The 17,360-nt window shown below is 36.1% G+C and overlaps 1 protein-coding gene across 3 annotated transcripts in view; it reads left to right on the top strand.

Annotated features, from left to right (window-relative positions):
- RASA2 (RAS p21 protein activator 2) overlaps positions 1-17,360 on the top strand; it is a 128,917-nt gene that overhangs the window by 67,581 nt on the left and 43,976 nt on the right. For all 3 annotated transcript variants that reach the window (XM_055295202.2, XM_055295204.2, XM_055295201.2), the window contains exons 7-10: positions 1,478-1,550; positions 5,039-5,115; positions 6,056-6,157; positions 17,070-17,226. In XM_055295202.2, the coding sequence (XP_055151177.1) occupies positions 1,478-1,550; positions 5,039-5,115; positions 6,056-6,157; positions 17,070-17,226 (409 nt within the window). The remainder of the gene's footprint in view (positions 1-1,477; positions 1,551-5,038; positions 5,116-6,055; positions 6,158-17,069; positions 17,227-17,360) is intronic.

Below are 17,360 nucleotides of genomic sequence, written 5' to 3'. Positions count from 1 at the left end.
CCTCTTCTACTCGTGAGATCTATCCTCTACAGAGAGAATTCCAACTGTAGAAAAACTGCTGAAGTACTAGAGCATGGCAAAGTGTACCATATCACTGATTTAAATGATTTATAATAATTTGTGAAAAAACCTATAGCATTTTGTAATACAGTGTGTTATATGACTTCATTATGGTTTCTTTAAGGAACTAACACATCTGAAATAGGTCTACAACTTGAAGGTTTAGAATCAGGAAGCAAGAATCACAGTATTCCCTCTACACACACATACATGCATACATACACACCCCTTTTCCCCATCCCCAGAATCTCTAGTTATTCTTACTTTGTAGAAAATCACTACTAAGTCACTTTGAAAAATGTCTTTATGTATGTATGTAAAGTACCTAGTACCATGCTGGTATTTATTAGGTGCTCAAACAATAGTATGCTATTAGCAGATACTCAGTCGTATGACATTAAATGCTATTAGAGAGATTTATTTTTGCATGTTAAAAATGTTCAATCTAGTGGAGCTATTTTTGTTTTTTTTTTTAGTAATCTCTACCTGACAAATTCTTTAATTATTTGGTAACATACAGTTAGAGACAATTTGGCATATGAATTTGTGTTTTAAAAAGTCTGGCCAGGCGCAGGTGGCTCACGCCTGTAATCCCAGCACTTTGGGAGGCCGAGGCGGGTGGATTACCTGAGGTCAGGAGTTCGAGACCAGCCTGACCAACAAGGAGAAACCCCGTCTCTACTAAAAATACAAAATTAGCTGGGTGTGGTGGCGCATGCCTGTAATCCCAGCTACTTGGGAGGCTGAGGCAGGAGAATCACTTGAACCCTGAGGCAAAGGAGGTGAGCCAAGATTGCACCATTGCACTCCATCCAGCCTGGGCAACAAGAGCAAAACTCCGTCTCAAAAAACTGAAAAATAAAAAGTCACTGTTGGTTTTGCTATTGTACCGTAGTTGTGTAAGATGTTAACACTGGGAGAGGCTGGGTAAAGACACAAGGTTTCCTTAAACATTTTTTGTGATCTCCTCTGAATCTATAATTAAATTAAAAGATTTTTTTAAGAAGTCTCTATTGTACCTGAAGCCTAAGAAGTAAGCTAAGAATGTTTTTTCAAGTTCCTTGGGTATTTTTCAACATAGATGAAGGTACTCTAAATCTTATTGTCTTCCTTCTATTTATTCTGAGTTGCTTATAGAATAGAATGTGTTTTTAAAACCCCTGAAAAAGGTTGGCAATCTAGTGTGTCCGTAGAGAGAATAATACAATCTTGGCACATAGGGGATGCCTAAAGCTTATATATTCTTTGATTTGAGTTTATAAGGACACTTAGTTTTTTCCAAGCAATATTTAAAACTGAATCTTCCCTGAGTCACCTTAACTTTAAATGGAGGTCAGGCTCCCTGGTTGGAAATAGCATGTTTTATAATTGTGTGCTGTTAAGTTCTACAAGGTAAAACTCTACCACATTGGAACAGGAATGACCAAAAGAAGACAAAAGTAAAGAAGAAAACAAGCAATCCGCAGTTTAATGAAATCTTTTATTTTGAGGTAATTTTTTTGTTTTACGTAAATGTTAACATTAAATATGTAATATTTAATGCTAGTTGATTTCTTTTTTCAAACCACAGTCATAGTAATCATTTTATCAATTAATGCAGGTCAGCATTTCTCTCCTGAAAGCAGTAAAACCATGGTGTGATGCAATGGATGCCCAATATATAAAATGAATAAAAGCAGAGCTCTAATTTGGGAGCAGGAAGGGCCGGGGCCATACCCACTCCCCAGTCATCATCACTATCATGCCCTCCTTTGCACCCTCCCTTACCCTACCCAGCTCCCTACCTAACACATAGTGGCCACAGGACTCTTCTGCAGGGTAGCCTTTGACAGTCACTAGTGAAGTAAGTATAATTATCACTCAATAAATCTGAGTTCCAGTCAAGTTGACTGAAAGAGTCACTAAATGTGACTCAAGTTTCTTATCCTGTGAAAGAATAATTGGAAGGGAAAATAGCAGCACTACCTGACTCATAGAGTTTTTGTAAGACCCAAAGCATGTGAGAATCCTTTGAGACCATAAAATACTGTATGATTACAGCCTTATTATTACTCTTTTTTTAAGCCTAATTCGTTCTGTGGACACCTGCTTATCTTCATAGACAGCTTTAGCTGCCTTGAAGTTGTCCCAAATACAGTGCTTTGGAGTGCTTTTCTTTGGAGCATTTGTTAACGAAATCCTTTTTCTTATTATTTGCAAACTACAGAAAAAGAAATCAAACTCTCAAAAAGATTGTATTCTAATAAAGCATGTTGCAGTTCATATCAACGTGTAGGGAAGGTTTGAAAAAAGGAGTTACATTTTGTGCCTTTTCTTCTGTATGTGTATTTTTCTTGGTATTTCAAAGTGGAGAGAATAAGGGTACCTTTAGTCATGCCTGATTGCTGTACTTTAATAAAGGAACACAGGCCGAAGAAAATGCCAAAAGTGAAGCAGGAAGAATTGTGGAGGGGAAAGCAAGGGAGAAAAAAAAACAAAAGAAAAAGTACCAGTGTGAGACTTTTCCATTTCCTGGCTAAGGACTTGGTGCAGTTGTTCTACATTTATTAATGGCGGTTGCATCTAACCTGGAGAAAACAAAGAAGGCAGCAATGTAAAGGGCTGCTGACTAAAGGCACTCACACTCCGCATTAGCCCACATACCTTAAACCTCAGCTGGATGGAATCTACTCTGCTTCATGGATCCTTACAGTCAGCAGATGACCTTTTAAAAGTAGAAGGCCTGACCTGCCTGCTGTAGCAGGAGTACTTGTTAGGCCTTGCAACATTCATTCAGAGGGCCTTTTGTTGGTTATAAAGATAGATACATTTCCATCTCTGTCCTTTATCTAAAGCAAGGAACACAAAGCAGACACATGTATGCATATACACAACAGTAAAATGCAGTAGATATTGGGGAGGTCAGATGAACTCTGCTCCATTAAAGACTTGAAGAAAGATTGGATTTTCTAAGATTGAGGAAAGAGAGTATTAGAGATGACAAACATTTTGAGCAGAGGCACAGAGACAGAAAAGCAGAAAGTTATGTCCAAAGTACAGTGAGTACTGATTTTACTGGGCTTGTGTAAGGAAATAATGGGAACTAAGATTAGAAAGGTAGAGTAGGACCAGCTGATGAAAGGCCTTGAGTGCCTAGCTGTGGTGCTTAAGTAAATGATTTTGAGCCTATAAGTAATGAGTAAAACAGTGTCTGGGAAGGAATTAAATATGATCTGAGGTCCAGGTGGCTTAGGGAGAAAGAACAAAGATGGGGAAACTGTTGTACTTTAGGTGTAAGAAAAATGGGGAGGGGATGGGGTATCTTTCAAGAGAGCACTATGGAAATAGAGAAGAAGAGGCAGATAAAAGAGAGAATGCAAGGGGCAAGGTAACAAATTGGTGATAGAAAAAAAGAGAAAGGAAGTAACTGAATGCTGCCCCTAAGGTTCCAAATCTGGAAAAATAGAAAAGTAGGGAAGAAGGAAAATGAAAGTGGTTTAGTTTGGAGCATAATTAGCTTGAGGGCTGACATTTTAAATCCTCCAGTAGGGAGTTCATGACTGAAACTTAATATGAGTGATAGCAATTGACCAACACTCAAGGTTTGTTTATATAAACAGCCAAGAAAGCCAAGAGAATAGAGGTATACGATACAGGAGAAAAGTGAAGAAACTAATTTCTGCGACTTAAATATTCAACTTTGAGCATGTCATTTAATTTCTGTACTTCAGCTTCCTCATTTTTAAGTGAGGATAATAAATCTAGCCCTGCCTGCCTCTGAGCAGCATTCTGATGAACAAAGGAGATAATGGATGTGAAAGCACTTTGTAGACTGTACAGCACTGTGCAGCTCCAAGTTGTTTTTAGTATAAGATAAAACATAAAATTTTGAAGAATAATATATCTGTAGATTCTGAAAAAGAAACAAAGCAGCATAAGGTTGCCAAGGTAGTGCCCGGGTAAACTCTACAGAGTGTTTCTGGGAAAGGAGATACAGTTCTATGATCACTAAATTAAATAGGAGATCAAGGGAGGTAAGAACTGAGAATTCATCATCAGATTTGGTGATGAAGAGAGAGATTTTAGGAGAGTGATCTGTGAGGAAGCCAAGATTATAAGGAGTTACTATAGTGAGTGGGTGGTGAGGAAGTACAAGCTGTAAGGATGGATTACAGTTTTCAGATATTTGTCTGAGAAAGGAAAGAGATAGGAAGACCATAATTTAAGGGGAGAATTTTTCTTAGACTTGAGTGAGATGAACAAGCCGGTATAGAAAGCTGTAATTAAAATAGATCAAATAATGCTTACTGAATGCTTATTGCATACCCTGTGTGGGTGGCTAGTCTTAGAAAAGAAGAAAATCATCTCATTCTCTTGTTCAGAAGAGCATGAGAAAAACTCAAGTAGAGAACCCTGTGTGAGAGTGGACAAGTTCAGGTGAACGGTCATTGAGGAAGTTCCTGCCAATGGCCTTGATATTTCCAGCAAAAATGTGAGAAGGAAGTGCAGGGTAGGATTGGTGTCTTGAGAAATGTGAGAAAATCTTTAAACACTTCTGAGTCACCAACTGACTACCTATGAGCCAGAGAATCTAATGTTCATTGATATATTTATTTTATTTTATTTTTGTTAAAATAGAGACAGTCTCACTTTGTTGCCCAGGCTGGTCTTGAACTCCTGGCTTCAAGCAATCCTCCCGCCTTGGCCTCCCAAAGTGCTGGGATTACAGGCATGAGCCACTGCACCTGGCCGTTGCCATATATTGAGTTGATAGGAATGGCATAGAGACAAATATTATTTTGATTTTTTTTTTTACACTACCTTATTCTTTTCTGCTACTTCCATAGTTGCTTTTATATTCAGGTATTGAGTAAAATATTACGTGGACATTTTCCTCTGCTTTTATCCACAATTGAATATTTTGCAGATGATCATTTTTAAGCTGTAGGAAAAATGTATTTTTTTAAAAAAAATTTTTACTAAAATATTTTGTTTACAGGTAACCAGATCCAGTAGTTACACCAGAAAGTCCCAGTTCCAGGTAGAAGAGGAGGACATTGAAAAGCTAGAAATCAGGTATGTGCCTTGGGGTTTTACAGAATTGCTTTTTTGTGTACCAAAAGAAAATCCTAGATTCAACCAAAAAAGATAAACCAACTTTAATAGAATTGTCTATAGCAAGTTGGTTGATGAGACTTAGAGGAATATGCAACTAATCTAAATCCAGATTATCTTTCCAAAGTCTGATTTGTTTGCAGAAATAGTCAAGGTGTATTAATTTTATAAACAAAGATGATCTAATTTTCATCTGTTTTATTGTATTGATTTTTAATTTTTCCCAAGTTGTTCCTTACATTTCTGGATTATAGTGTAATGGATGGAAAGGAAGTTATATCTCAGCCAATTTAGAAATTTTTTTTTATTCTTCTTAACATATCTGCTGTCTAACAGAAATTTCAGTGAGGTAAGAAGATAATTCAACAGGTGCATGTGTTTGAAGTTTGTGCTGTTTCCTAGGTCTTAAATATCTATGCCCTTTGCAAAGGAAAAATCTTATAAATGCATGTGTAGGTGTGATGTTAACAGTGTGTTCATCTAGATGGTATATTAATCATGTGTTTGGAGTGATCAGGTAATGTATTTTTCTAATTTCTCAATATATATTAATTGGTGGTAATCTAGAGAGAAACTAGTCTTAAGTTGGTTTCTTTTTGTAGTTTCTTTCTGTAGTCCTTATTGCTACAGGTTAAAATAAAGCCTCGACTTTCAAACTAAGACAGTTTAAGTGCCTTCTTTTAGACTATTTAAAATTACTTTCTGTGCTTTTTAAATAAAAGCTGCTGTAGTATTTTGCATCTCTAGTCTGGATAGTGAGGTATGTATATGGTGTCGCTAACATCTTTTAAGCATGTAAAATTAATGCTATAATACAGATCAAAGTAATTTGAAGCTGTTTTGTGGTGTGAACTCTCTTAAACATTGTTTGCAAAACATAAAGCCAGTTTTCAATTTTCAGGATCGACTTGTGGAACAATGGAAACCTAGTCCAAGATGTTTTCCTAGGTGAGATTAAGGTTCCTGTGAACGTATTAAGAACTGATTCCTCTCATCAAGCCTGGTAAGAGCCCAGAATTTTAGTGAACTCCATAGTTTAATTCTCTTTAATACAGTATATATATGCAAATAGATGCTTACTCTGAACATATTTTAAATTTTCCATGTAATAAGCCAAACGTTATTAATATTGATATGTTCATTAATTCATTGTTGCAGAAGTAAATTGTAAGTTTTATTACTTGACCTGTGGTACTGAGAAAAAAGAACTGAATCATCTAGGAATATTTTTCTGTTCGGAAGTGAAGACTTGACTCTTAAGGGAGAAAAATGGGAAACATTTAAAACATTACGTAAGAGTTCATGTAAGAAAATGCTTGGTCACAAATCAGTGTCTGCATTTCAGAAGTTTTATTAGTGGTTATAGAAACTGTGGATATTTGAAAGCAAGGGATTTTATTTAGGGGACTCAGTTTATAAGAACTAACCACTGTTCTTCCTTTACCACACCCCATTGAAATGTACCGTAGATGGCCCTAATGTTACTTTTTGAATGTCTAAGGTCTTATGTTGTTGAGCTGGCACTTTTTAGGGCTCTCGGTGTTCAATAATGACTATAATATTATTTTAGTTTTCAGTGACTCTAATAATAACATTAAACTGATGTTTAATTCAAATTAATGTTCAGACATTACATTGAGCTAGTTTCCTTAGCAGAATCAATGTGAAACTATTGTTTTTTTCTGTCTATAGCACTTAAAAGCGTGTGTATCCTTTCAGTATGTTGCCCAGCATCTCTCTTGCTAGATTTTGGTTTCAACTGGATATAAATGAACGTGCCTTTCTCATTTGCCTTCTAAGGAGCACTTTTTGGAACTCAGTTTCTGCTGCCTCAAAGAGGAGTGTTTAGGTGTTTCTTATGGATATCAGTTTCATCTGTCCCTAAAAGAGCCTGCCTCTTCTGATTGGCCATCAGACATCTTCATTTTAGAGTCTTGGCCTGGAGCAGTTATCACTTGTAGACTGATTTTTACTTTATTTTTGCCTCTCTAGTCTAAGGCAGATCTAGGATTTATTGGTCTTTATGTTGGCATTTTGTGTATTATAGTTTGTAAAATGCATCCACAGAGGGGGAAAAAAAATCAAACGTAGTCACTATGAAAAATTGACGAAGATTTGGGGCCTGTCATCCTCCCACTACACCGTGTCTTCCACCTTCCATCAAATAGCATACATTTTAAAATGAAAATTTCTGAGCTCAGTTTGTCAAGTTTTTAAAATTATGTGCCAGACCACTCAGTACAGAAGAGAAAAACGCGTTGTAGTGCCTCCAGGTCCCTCAAAATGAACTTGAAATGTGCCACATAATCTGTTTTTTAAGTAAGACTGTCTCCAGAGATCCCTTCCAAATTTGGCAAAACTTTGTGCAGCTTCCTTGGCAGTATGTAAGAACATTAACAAACTAATTTTATTTTTATAGATGTTTTTGGCCCATGATATTTTAAAGTAACCTACCAGAAATATAAGTGCTAAAATTTATATACCGTGAAATAGGAACATCTGGTCATTCATATATACTTCCATAGTTGTAAGGAAACATAAAAATGTGCATGCTGTTTCTTCTAAGTTGGAAATAAAACTTTTAACCTGCTCCGTCAACTGTAGAGCCATAGCATCCCCTTGTGGGATTGTTGGTAACTGCATGAAAACTCTAAGAAAAGATTTATTTACCCTCAGGATTTCGGGCGAATTCTTTCTCATCTTGATGTTAAGAGAGTAATCATCAGTAATTTAATTCTGTTGTTTGAAAAGTCTCAAAATAGATATAAACATCTTTTCAGTTGTAATTTTTAAGTTTGAAAGTGAGATTCAAATAATAGATAAAATGAATTACTGGGTTTTTTCTTTTCAACAGAAGCACTTCATACGTGATTTTAGATTAGATGAATATTTGATATGATTTAGCTTTCCAGTTTGTTAATTTTGACACCTTTTGTCCTCAAACATTTTTTGTTGGTGGGGGGGGGTCTCACTTTTTTTGAGACAAAGTCTCATTCTGTTGCCCAAGCTGGAGTGCAGCAGCATGATCTCGGCTCACTGCAACTTCCACCTCCCGGCTTCAAGCGATTCTCCTGCCTCAGCCTCCCAAGTAGCTGGGACTTCAGACACACGCCTCCATGCCGAGCTAATTTTTGTATTTTTAGTAGAGATGGTATTTAACTATGTTGGCCAGGCTGGTCTTGAACTCCTGACCTCGTGATCTGCCCACCTCGGCCTCCCAAATTGCTGGGATTGTGAGCCACTGTGTCCAGCCTTTGGTCTCACATTTTTAACATATCTGTTTAATATTTGAATTTAGAAAATATAACAAGTCTCCTGTCTTCAGTTAAAAAAAAAAAAAAAAAAAAAACAGAAATAGGCCTGGCGCGGTGGCTCATGCCTGTAATCCCAGCACTTTGGGAAGCCGAGGTGGGCAGATCACGAGGTCAGGAGATCGAGACCATCCTGGTTAACACGGTGAAACCCCATCTCTACTAAAAATACAAAAAATTAGCCGGGCTTGGTGGTGGGCACCTGTAGTCCCAGCTACTCGGGAGGCTGAGGCAGGAGAATGGCGTGAACCCAGGAGGCAGAGCTTACAGTAAGCTGAGATTGCACCACTGCACTCCAGCCTGGGAGACAGAGCGAGACTCCGTCTCAAAAAAATAAACAACAACAACAAAAAAAAAACAGAAATAACATTCAACATTCTTTTTTTTTTCTTAGACGGAGTCTCGCTCTGTCGCCAGGCTGGAGTGCAGTGGCGCAGTCTTGGCCCACTGCAATCTCCACCTCCCGAGTTTAAGCCATTCTCCTGCCTCAGCCTCCTGAGTAGCTGGGATGACAGGCATGTGCCACCACACCGAGCTAATTTTTGTATTTTTAGTAGAGACGGAGTTTCACCATATTCACCAGGCTGGTCTTGATCTCCTGACCTTGTGATCCCCCCGCCTCAGCCTCCCAAAGTGCTGGGATTACAGGCATGAGCCACTGCACCCAGCCCACATTCAGTTATTAATAGAACTGCTTCTTTATTCTCTCATTTACGTAGCATTATGTACAAATAATTGTACTTTGGGTTTGTCTACCTCAATTTTAATTACACAGACCGTATGGTTAGAATTGTTTAAATGCTGATTTTTTTCTGTTAAGGGACTGTCAAAACTGCTTACTTTTGAGAGCATAAGGATTGCTTTTATGCCTGTGAATGAAAAGTACATGTGTAGAGCAACTGAATGCTTCTTTCAGTTAAAAATTTCTCTTTATTTCCTGTTTCTTTTTCTTTCAAACGGAAATATTTCATTCAAAAACTGACATATATATATGAGTTTTTTGTTTTATTTTCACTTAGAAATGCCAGATAGTCCTGAACTATTTAACAAATCTTGAGCCTTTTCTCTTTAGCTCTAATTCATGCAGAATTATTTAATTCACAAGGATCCTTCAGGTAGTTTATTAAATTGAGCCTTTGTAATAATATTTTAAAATAATAATCACATTTATATAGTTATACAAATAACTATTGATAGTTATTATTCATATATTTAAGTGGTAATAGTTATACATCATATATATAAATGTTATATGTGTAACATTTACATAGTGATTACTGTGTGCCAGGAACTATTCTAAGTGCTTTACTTATAGTAACTTTTTTAGGGCTGTTGTAGGGTTTTAATGTGTTAAGACACTATTAATACTCCTTATTTGACAAATGAGGAAAAAGCACAGAGAAATTTAGCAACTTGTCTAAGGTCACACAGCTGGGATTTGAACCAAACTGTTTGACCCCAAAGTTTGTGCTTTTAACCAGTGTACTGTAAGTTTGAACTTCGGCATATTTCTGAATATATTTAAAACTCAGAAACATTCTCTCTTTTAAGCCATTAGCAAAGATTTGAGTGCCCCTTGCTTATAAAATATTATTTAAAAGAGAATCAGAGCATTCCCTACTCATTTAAAAAATGATCTTTTCAAGGGATGGGTAAAACAACATGTTGTGAAGTCTTTTTTTTTTTTTCAAGTAGACGTAGATGAGATGTTTTGTCTGTGGGGATTTCTTATCCTGCAAAGAAAATCCAAGGAAACAAGTTTAGCAAGTATGGCAGGAGTGAACTGTTCTGGAGTTCTTAAGCATCCAAAAACAATGTGTGCATAAAAATGAGTAATTGGTATAGCACTACCCTAATTCCTTTACATAGAACAATGCTATGTTAAGACTGTAGGCCTGGTAGTTTTCAGTTATATGAGAGTAAAGAGGGATGTCATACCCCTCCCTCAGTTATTTGGAGCTAAAGGAAATAAAGTTGCACTCTGAGCAAAATTTCTGTAGTACAAACCAAAACAGAGTTTGTTTTGACTGTAGAGTGTAGAGACACTGTTTAAGATGGATAGGAATGGTCCCAGAGAGGCAGAACCAGTTGTAACTGAGTAAACAGTAATACAAGTAGTGTTACTCTACTGTGCATGGAAAACATTAGTTCAATAGGAGGAAAAGATTCATCTAGAATAATAAAAAAGGATTCCAAAGAGGTAGGCATGGTACTGCCTACTCAAGCACAATTGAGGGGGAAGGGGATTCTGGTCCAGAAGAATTACTGTTTCCTTGGCAAGACTATTGTCTTAGCTGAGAGATTCTTAAGGCTGCATAAAACTCCTTGTCATGCCTCTGTACTCACCACAACGCCTTTTGATAATTTGCCTTTCCAAATAGCCTACCAACAGGTAAAAAAATAGAGTGAAAGATATAGATGAAAACCCTATGGTAAATGGTGATAATTGTTGTAACCAAGTGACAAGCACATGGGGGTGGTGTTAAGAAAGGGTGTTCATTATTACTATTATCACTCTTCTCCCTACCTTTGTAAGTGAGCATTTCTATAATAAAATGCATTGGTCACTTAACAACCCAGGTACTTATGCCACTTGACTATATTTCTTTTTCATAAATTTAATAATTGACCTGCTTTTAAGTATATCAGGCTCTGCACTCAGTCATTGCAATTCAGGTTCACCTTATTTTATTTTATTTTATTTTTTTTGAGATGGAATCTCTCTCTGTCGCCCAGGCTGGAGTGCAGTGGTGCAATCTTGGCTCAGTGCAACCTCCGCCTCCTGGGTTCAAGCGATTCTCCTGCCTTAGCCTCCCAAGTAGCTGGGACTACAGGCATGTGCCACCATGCCTGGCTAATTTTTGTATTTTTGTAGAGATGGGGTTTCACCATGTTGGCCAGGCTGGTCTCAAACTCCTGACCTCAGGTGATCCACCCGCCTTGGCCTCCCAAAGTGCTGGGATTACAGGCATGAGCCACCACACTTGACCTTCAGGTTCACTTTAGATGTGCTGATAAAACGGATGTCTGAATTTGCAAGGTTGCCGAACATGCTCTGGATTGTGAAAAATTGACCAAAGTATCAATTGTCAGGATGCTTGGTCATCAACCAGCTAAACTTCCTGATATGGTTTGGCTGTGTCCCCACCCAAATCTCACCTTGAATTGTAATCATCCCCACATGTCAAGGGCAGGGCCAGGTGAAGATAATTGAATCATCAGGTGGTTTCAAACCACCATACTGTTCTTGTGGTAGTGAATAAGTCTCACGAGATCTGATGGTTTTATAAATGGGAGTTCTCCTGCACAAGCTCTCTTGCCTGCCGCATGTAAAACGTCCCTTTACTCTTCTTTGTCTTCTGCCATGATTGCGAGGTCTCTCCAGCCATGTGGAACTATGAGTCAATTAAACCTCTTTCCTTTAGAAATTACCCAGCCTTGGGTATGTCTTTATTAGCAGCATGAGAACAGACTAAATACACTTCCCTTAGAGGTACTTCTTAGTCACCTTTGCTAACAGACTTGTTTCTAATTATTTCATTGACCATATCTTTACATCACTATTTCTTAAATCAGACAGTAGATGTTCTGAAGGTTGATCTTCCTCTTTTGTGGGATAGTGATATAATTTCTTCTTGTATTAACCATCCCTTCATCCTTTAAATTTGCCTTGGTTAATTCACTAGTTGTCTTTTCTGTCTTTATCTTATCTTTCTCAAAGCTAATAAATATTCTATTAAAGCGTTCTTCTATTTTTAAATGAATTAATGTATTAGAGGAGGTCATAGCTGATAAATATATAAATTTAGTATTAAAACTACTGTTTCTTTTATAAAAAGCATCTCAGCATTCCAGCTAAGTGAAGGAGAAGTGATAGAGTTATAAAATTATCATTTTGATGATTAATGGCTCTAAGCCATGATCATCAGTGGCTGCTGATATTGCAAAAGGAGAAACAACCAGACATTTGTGCCTCTTGGTAGAACTACACAGCATTATCAATGAAGCATTCTTGCCAGAACATCAAATCTGAATCTAACCAAGCCTCTAGATCTAACTACCAATATAGAGGAAATACAGAGAGGATGAAGGAATATGGTAAATGACATTGTGGAGGTAGAGAAAAGAGTTAACACAATTCCAAAGGTGGAAAACTCTATAGGACCAACAGTGAGGAATCTATAAAAGAGACTTAAGAATGCTATTACCAATTCTAATTTATGGACCTTATTTGGATTCAAACAAACTGTAGAAAAACATTTATGATAAGTTTGGGGAAATTTGAATACTAAGTGAATAGTGATGACTTTTTAAAATTATACATGAAATTATACCTGGAAATTGCTTTAAAATAATAATGCAGGAACAGGATGGGAGAGTGAGTGAAGGTATGGCTGAAACAAGATCAGTCTTTTATTAAAAAAATTCAGTGTATGTATTTTTAAATTTTGTTTGGCATTGCCTTTAGATAGAGAATAGAGAAGATGGCAGCTTTTTTCTCATGTTAATTGGAAACTTCTTTCTAATTGCTTTCAAAAAGTGACCCAAGGCTTCAGAACCAAAGCATTCATTCGCTCACTCTCTAGTCAACATCCATGGAATGTCTACTCCTAAGCCCATGTGTCCTATGCTGACCTATCTACTGAAAATAAAATCGTGGGTTCAAACAGCAATGCTTAAAAAAGTTCAAACTGCTTTAAAATATTGCACCTGTGAATCTATTTTAGTATTTTTACGGAATTACTTTACTACTGGGCTTTGTAATTTCAAACTTTAGAAAGGCCTTAGTGCAGGATTTATAAAACTTGAAAACTGTGAGTATAAATAAATAATTCCAGGCCAGGCATGGTGTCCTACACCTGTAATCCCAGCACTTTGGGAGGCTGAGGCAGGTAGATCACCTGAGGTCAGGAGTTCAAGACCAGCCTGGCCAACATAGTGAAACCCCGCCTCTACTAAAAATACAAAAATTAGCCCAGTGTGGTGGCACGCACCTGTAGTCTCAGCTACTCGGGAGGCTGAGGCAGGAGAATTGCTTGAACCCGGGAGGCAGAGGTTCAGTGAGCCGAGAGCATGCCATTGCACTCCAGCCTGGGTGACAGAGTGAGACTCCGTCTCAAATATTAATAATAATAATTCCAAACATTCTACATTCTTAGATAAAATATATAATTTATTTCTCAATATAGGGGAAATATTGACAGCATTTAAAATGCATTTTAATGTATTTTAAAACTTTTTAAATGTATTTTTAAAACATTAAAATGCATTCTTAATGTATTTTACATGTATTCACAAAATATAAGAAAATGCAGTTTGTGTCATAATTGTGACATGATACCAAAGGAGAGAATCCCTGCCTTTACTGTAGCAAGTGTGTACCATAGAGGCAGTGAGTAAGAGAGGAACAGAATAGAGCAGTAACAAGATGAAAATGGAAAGACAAACTCTTCCTCAGTATAAGTAACCAGTGCTATAAATTTGCTATGCCTAGTACAAATGTTGAACAATTGTATAAACAGAGGTTGAGGATTTTCTGCAAATAATAAAAGAAGTATCAATGCAGATTATTCTGGGAGAAGAATGGCAAAGAAAATCCAGAAAAGCATTTTAGCAGAACTTGGGAACAGCGGACTGAGAGAGAGAATTTCCCAGACCCACAAAGCAAATAAATAATTTTCCCCAGTCTCTTAGTAAGGAGGGTTGAAATTAAATTCAGAATTTTAATGTTTGCTGTTTATTGCTTTCTGAACACAATTATTTTTAAGTTACTTATGGCCTATTAAGCTGTATAGCATTTTCACTTCACAAGACAGTACAATTATTTTTCATTATATTCATAAACACCTCTCTTAACGAACTCGATTCCATTCGTTGCATGAATGTTATGTACCTGTTAAAAAGAACAAATTGGATCTATGAAAAGCAGTTTCAAAGAGTTAACTAGGAAGTGCTTTCAGATAAAAAAAAACAAGATACAGGAGAGTAGAATAACATTTTTGTAAACTGACTAATAGGCTCAAAACTCGTTTATAAATGTGTATATATGCACACATTTTAAAATATCTATAATAAAATTATATAAGCATGAAGAAAATAGAGAAGGGTCCATAGTAGGTAGTTAACAGGTTCCTAAGAGAAGCAGAGGTGCAGAATGGTAGTGTTTTGAAGATAAGAGAAAAGATAAGAGAAAAACAAAGTTAAAAGAGAAAAAAAAAGAAAATGTTCCCTAAGAAAACAAAAGCATTGATTTGATGGCATTGTTTATATATGTATGCATTGTTATCTATTTGTCTATGTGTAGTAAGGATTTTTTAATATTAAATAAAGAAGATTCTGGTTCAAAGAGTGATGAAAATAATAAGTGGCACTCCACACAGATTCTTTCTTGGTTCTTGAAGTTTGAGCTTCACTACAAAAAGAATCTCCATTCAGTTGCTTTTATCTACCTACAGTGTTTGTTAATAGCAAATCCAAATTTGTAAATTTAATTTGGAGTTAATTCTGAAAATAAATTTTGTGGGCAATATGATGATAAGCCACAGGAAAAAAAATATGCAGATAAATATTTATAAATAAATTCCCTTAATATATTCTAATTGTGATAGTTTCTGCAGCATAATTTAAAATTATGCTATTTTCAGTGTCCAAATAAGGATGTTATCAGTGTTACTGTTGAGCATCTGGCTGCACATAGTAACTTAAAATAATTTTGTTTTAGAATGTACTAATAAAAGACACATATAATACAGTTTTTCTGCAGTTTGGTTTCTGGTTATAGTTAAGTAAAGCAAAGATTCACTATTTTATATACAGCGCAAGAAAACGCCTTTTTAAAATAATGAATTATTGAAAAATAAGAATACAGTTAGGTTTTTTTCCTGGATGTTTTTAGATATTTTTCTCTAATGGAATAAAGGGGATGAAGTATTTGTAATTGGCATATTATTTTAGATAAATAAATTTTTAAGAGTTTGAACAATTTTTTAACTCCTGGAACTCCTGTGGTATCTTGAATGAGTAGCAAACTTTTTTTTTTTTTCCAGTCCTAGAAAGATATATTTTGGCTGAAGCCCAGCAATTCTGAAGTTTTAATGTCCAAATTAGTTGAGTTCAATTGTTTTTGCAAACTTAGGCTACTATAAGAGTAAAAATTGCCTTTCTCTAAACCTGATATGTCTAGAAAAAAAATAGATATTTACACTAACAACAAATCGTAAATTTCAAATTTAGGCAAGCATATTGCTGAGTATCCCCCAAAAAATGAAGTAAGAATACTTGATTGTCAATGGTACTTTGCAATTTTTATCAGCCTTCATCTAATTTTGTTTTGTTTTGTTTTTTAATTTTAGATTCAGGGGTACATGTACAGGTTTGTTACATGAGTATACTGTGTAATGCTGAGGTTTAGGCTTATTATCCCTTCACCCAAGTAGCAAACAAAGTACTGGATAGTTTTTTTCAACCCCTACCCCCCTATCTCCCTCCCCACTTTTGGAACCCCCAGTGTCTATTGTTACCATCTTTGTGTTTGTGCATACCCAGTGTTTAGCTCCCACTTACAAGTGAGAACATACGGTATTTGGTTTTGTGTTTCTGCATTAATTCACATAGGGTAGTGGCCTCCAGCAGCATCCATGTTAGTGCAAAGGACATAATTTTTTTCTTTCTATGACTGCGAACAAGATTAGTCTTCAGTTGATAATTGTTTAAGCTAGATAATGGATACATGAGAGATCAATATTCTCTTTTGTTTGTGTTTTTAAATTCCCATGATAAAAAGCTTTTTTTTTTTTTTTTTTTAAACTCTTAGATTTCTGGTTTTGGTCCTGCAAATTTCTCTTAAGTTCAAATTTTTGGATAAAGAATTTACTTTAAAACAAGGTTACTTATGCATTCTGATGTGTCTTATCTACTTTTTTGATGAAGTCTTGCTCTGTCATCCAGGCAAGCCCAGACTGGAGTACAATGGCGGGATCTCAGCTCACTGCAACTCCGCCTCCTGAGTTCAAGTGATTCTCCTGCCTCAGCCTCCCAAGCAGCTGGATCACAGGCACCTGCCACCATGCTGGACTGATTTTTGTATTTTTAGTAAAGACAAATTTCACCATGTTGGCCAGGCTGGTCTTGAACTCCTGACCTCAAGTGATCTGGCTGCCTCAGCCTCCCAAAGTGCTGAGATTACAGTCATGAGCCGCTGCACGGGGACTGTCTTATCTATTTTCAACTAAATGCCTCTTTCTTAAATTTAGTTGGTAAAAATTTATTTTTGATATTACATTAGATTTTAAATGTTTACCTTTTATTATCATTTTTTCTAAACCTGTAAGCTAATCAAACTCTTATTCAACTCCTTTGAGATCTTAATTTCTGTGATATCTATGCTTTTTGTTTCCTGAATAAAAATGTATTTATAGCTTTCTAATCCAATGTATAACCAATATTAGGTTCCTGAAGATTAGTATCCTGCTACTTAGGAAGTTTCCTAACCGTAAATACTAACTTGACTTTTTTGGTTTAGTATTTTTATAGCTTAACTCTTAACTTGCCTCATTGGCTTGAATGCATTTCCATCACATGGAATCACTTATATTTTTACTTTAGGTACTTGCTACAACCAAGAGACAATGGAAACAAGTCATCCAAAACTGATGACCTGGGGTCTCTTCGATTAAATATATGTTATACAGAAGACTACGTGCTTCCTTCAGAGTACTATGGTCCTTTGAAAACTTTGCTGCTTAAATCACCAGATGTTCAAGTATGTTAAGAATCTTAAGGATATGATTTAACACGAAACGGCTAAAATAATTCTATAAATGATAAGGAAAAGATTTCAAGAGTATCAAGTCTTATTAAAAGAGTAAAAATTATATATATATATATACACACACA

Source organism: Symphalangus syndactylus, chromosome 10, assembly GCF_028878055.3.
Source record: "Symphalangus syndactylus isolate Jambi chromosome 10, NHGRI_mSymSyn1-v2.1_pri, whole genome shotgun sequence".
NCBI classification, from domain to species: domain Eukaryota; kingdom Metazoa; phylum Chordata; class Mammalia; order Primates; family Hylobatidae; genus Symphalangus; species Symphalangus syndactylus.
This window is presented reverse-complemented; position numbering and strand designations above follow the sequence as displayed.